This window comes from Atta cephalotes, assembly GCF_000143395.1.
Source record: "Atta cephalotes unplaced genomic scaffold scaffold00081, whole genome shotgun sequence".
NCBI classification, from domain to species: domain Eukaryota; kingdom Metazoa; phylum Arthropoda; class Insecta; order Hymenoptera; family Formicidae; genus Atta; species Atta cephalotes.
This window is the reverse complement of record NW_012130145.1, coordinates 556,028-558,711: the sequence shown is the minus strand read 5'-3', so window position 1 is coordinate 558,711 and position 2,684 is coordinate 556,028. Positions and strand designations below refer to the sequence as shown.

The window sequence follows — 2,684 nt, the reverse complement described above, 5'->3', positions numbered from 1 at the left end:
ATATATATATATATATATATATATATATATATATATATATACACACACACACACACACATACATGTATGTAGTGTTATTATCAAATTAAAAACGATATATCCATTTAAACCATCAAACATACATACATTAATAATGGCAGAGCCAGATTGTCCACTTGATTTGTGCGTGCTTCGATCAACGATATTGATACAGCCGACAAAATACTTCTCAGTAGTAATCGATAATTATCCATTAATCCTGGCAAAACATAATTAAAAATAAATAAAACAGTTTTATGAAAGAAGCTGTTAGGAAGATATAAGAACCGAAATCTACCACAACAAGTTAGTGTGAATATTATGCAAACTTGGCAAAATATGCACGCGATGGTGCCTTCGATAGTTTTTTCCGTGTTGGGCCATTTATGTGCACCCCATCTGTTACCGACGAAGCTTGCAGCAGTATCACCGATCCCTACCGTCAATACACCGCTGAGTAATACCATTAATGTCAAATTATTAGTTGGCATCCAAAGAGGTAATGATAAACCACACAATAGATATATAGGTGTTAATGAAAGCAAAGGATCCTTTTCGTCAACAAATGCAATAAATCCTTGCTGCAAAATTTCTCCGAAAGGCGGGATTTTCAAAAATCTGATTACCTAAAAATTAATTAATGTAATTATCGCATCAAATATATAAAAATTAAGTGAGAATTATACTATTGAAACCTAATAATTATAATATACATATATAGCAATAATTGTATAACTGTATACCTCAAGAGCAATAAGTAGTACAAACATCACACCACTAGCAAGATATAATAGTGGAAGATTGTATATCATGCCAGGAATATATACAAATGTGGCTAATACATGAAAATGCTTTCTAGTAGAACTTGTAGCTTGGGATTTCAATGATATCTGATGGCTTATAATAAAGATACTTAACAGAAAACACACTGCCCAATATATAAATATTGCAATCTAAAACATATAAGAATAAAATAAGATCAATTTAAAAAAATATATTATTATTTGTAATCTATGTCTTATCTCATCATTCATCCATTTTAAAAAAATCATAATAATAAAATATTATATAATTATTTACCCTTTCATAACTACTAAAAGAAAAAGAAATTATCCATTCTATTGGATTTTGATCAAGAATAATGTAAAGTATTGGAAGAATTACGAAACATAAGAGACTGAATATCATCAAGTAAAAATATGTTGTATTGCGCAGAATGGGAAAATATCCACACAGGAAACATATCGACACTACATATGATATCACAACCTGTAACATATAATATATTATATGAAAAAAAGATTACAACAATTAATTTTTGCATTTCATTACCTGTAATAAGACTGTACTGATGTCATTATCGTGAATGGGAGGTAAATGATATCGTAAGGGTAAATTAGTAACGACCGACATCAAGAACAAAATAAAACCATGCGTAACCGCTGTTGCTTCTCCCATTGTAAAACAGCATGGAAAAGCTGACATTAATTGTAAAACACCCCATGTGCCCAAACTTCCAACAGTTAGGCCCCATGTGACACTAGTCAATAGTCCTGTTCTTATTTAATTAATATAAAACTATAATAAGAACTAGAATTGCACATATAATTATTCCAATAAATATCAACATGTTACTTATATTCATGTCAACAAGTCTTCTTAATTCAATAAAGAAATAATTTGCAGATTGATATACCTTTGTTAGCAGCAAGTAAAAACAGTATAGATGTTATAATTGCAGGTACAAAGTATACAGCATGAAAGTCTTTCGCTATAATTTGTTTCATTGAAAGTCGTGCATAAAGACATAGACAACAGAGAACAAGACCGAAGCCAGTAGTTCCTACAGAGAGACATATCTCGGAATAACTGCTTTCTTCTCTCAATATCGTAATCACAGCACTCAGGCCAACTAAAGCACCTAGCCATAATCCACTGTTTGTATTTGGCCTACAATAAATCCATAATATATAAAGTTACATGGCAACTCTGACCAAGCAACTCTTAATTAACTCATTGGGCAATCTATCTTATAAATATCAATAAAGTTACAAATTTTTTGATTATTTAATGTATTATATATGAAAGATTAAGATTTTGGTAAAAATAATTTTGTTTACAGCAGAATATAATCATATAATAGCAAAAGTTTGCCTCAAATCTAATCTCTTTCTACATTTTATATATTTGATATAATCTGATGAAATTAATCAAAATTTGATTCAAGTTATATCATTTTCTATCGTTACTGATTTAAAAAAAATTAATTAGCATTGTCAAATTATGAGCATGTAATTCATTTGAAATTACACTGGATAAATATATCTTTTTCTGTAATTTCATAACAAAACAGTTATAACATAATAGTATAAATGTTAAACCTTACAAGGTTAACTCGTTCTAGGAAAGAATGATATAGTCAATGACGTACCGGTGTTGAATGCCATTGCGTTTAATAGTTTGCAATATATTTTTCTCGAGCAGAGCATACTGCGCGACTAACAACTCCATTCTTTCTTTTGGCTAGAAGAGACTGCTTCTCATAGCATTAGCGTGACACTGCTCACCATTGATACCATTGAGTGCTAAACGGCTAAAACGGCTAAACGTGCTTTTATGGAGGGCGTTCTGAGTTACGCGTGAAGCATATGATGCATCATTTGTCC

General features: G+C 30.4%; 1 protein-coding gene across 1 annotated transcript; it reads right to left on the bottom strand.

The window, feature by feature from the left end:
- Nucleotides 1–104: 104 nt before the first annotated feature.
- LOC105624543 (dolichol kinase) lies at nt 105–2,529 on the bottom strand. The gene is made up of 7 exons (XM_012205904.1): nt 2,450–2,529; nt 1,715–1,968; nt 1,351–1,571; nt 1,099–1,287; nt 762–971; nt 317–644; nt 105–238 (listed from the first exon to the last, which is right to left on the bottom strand). Exons 1-7 carry the CDS (start codon nt 2,527–2,529, stop codon nt 105–107), a joined length of 1,416 nt encoding a protein of 471 aa, XP_012061294.1.
- Nucleotides 2,530–2,684: the final 155 nt, after the last annotated feature.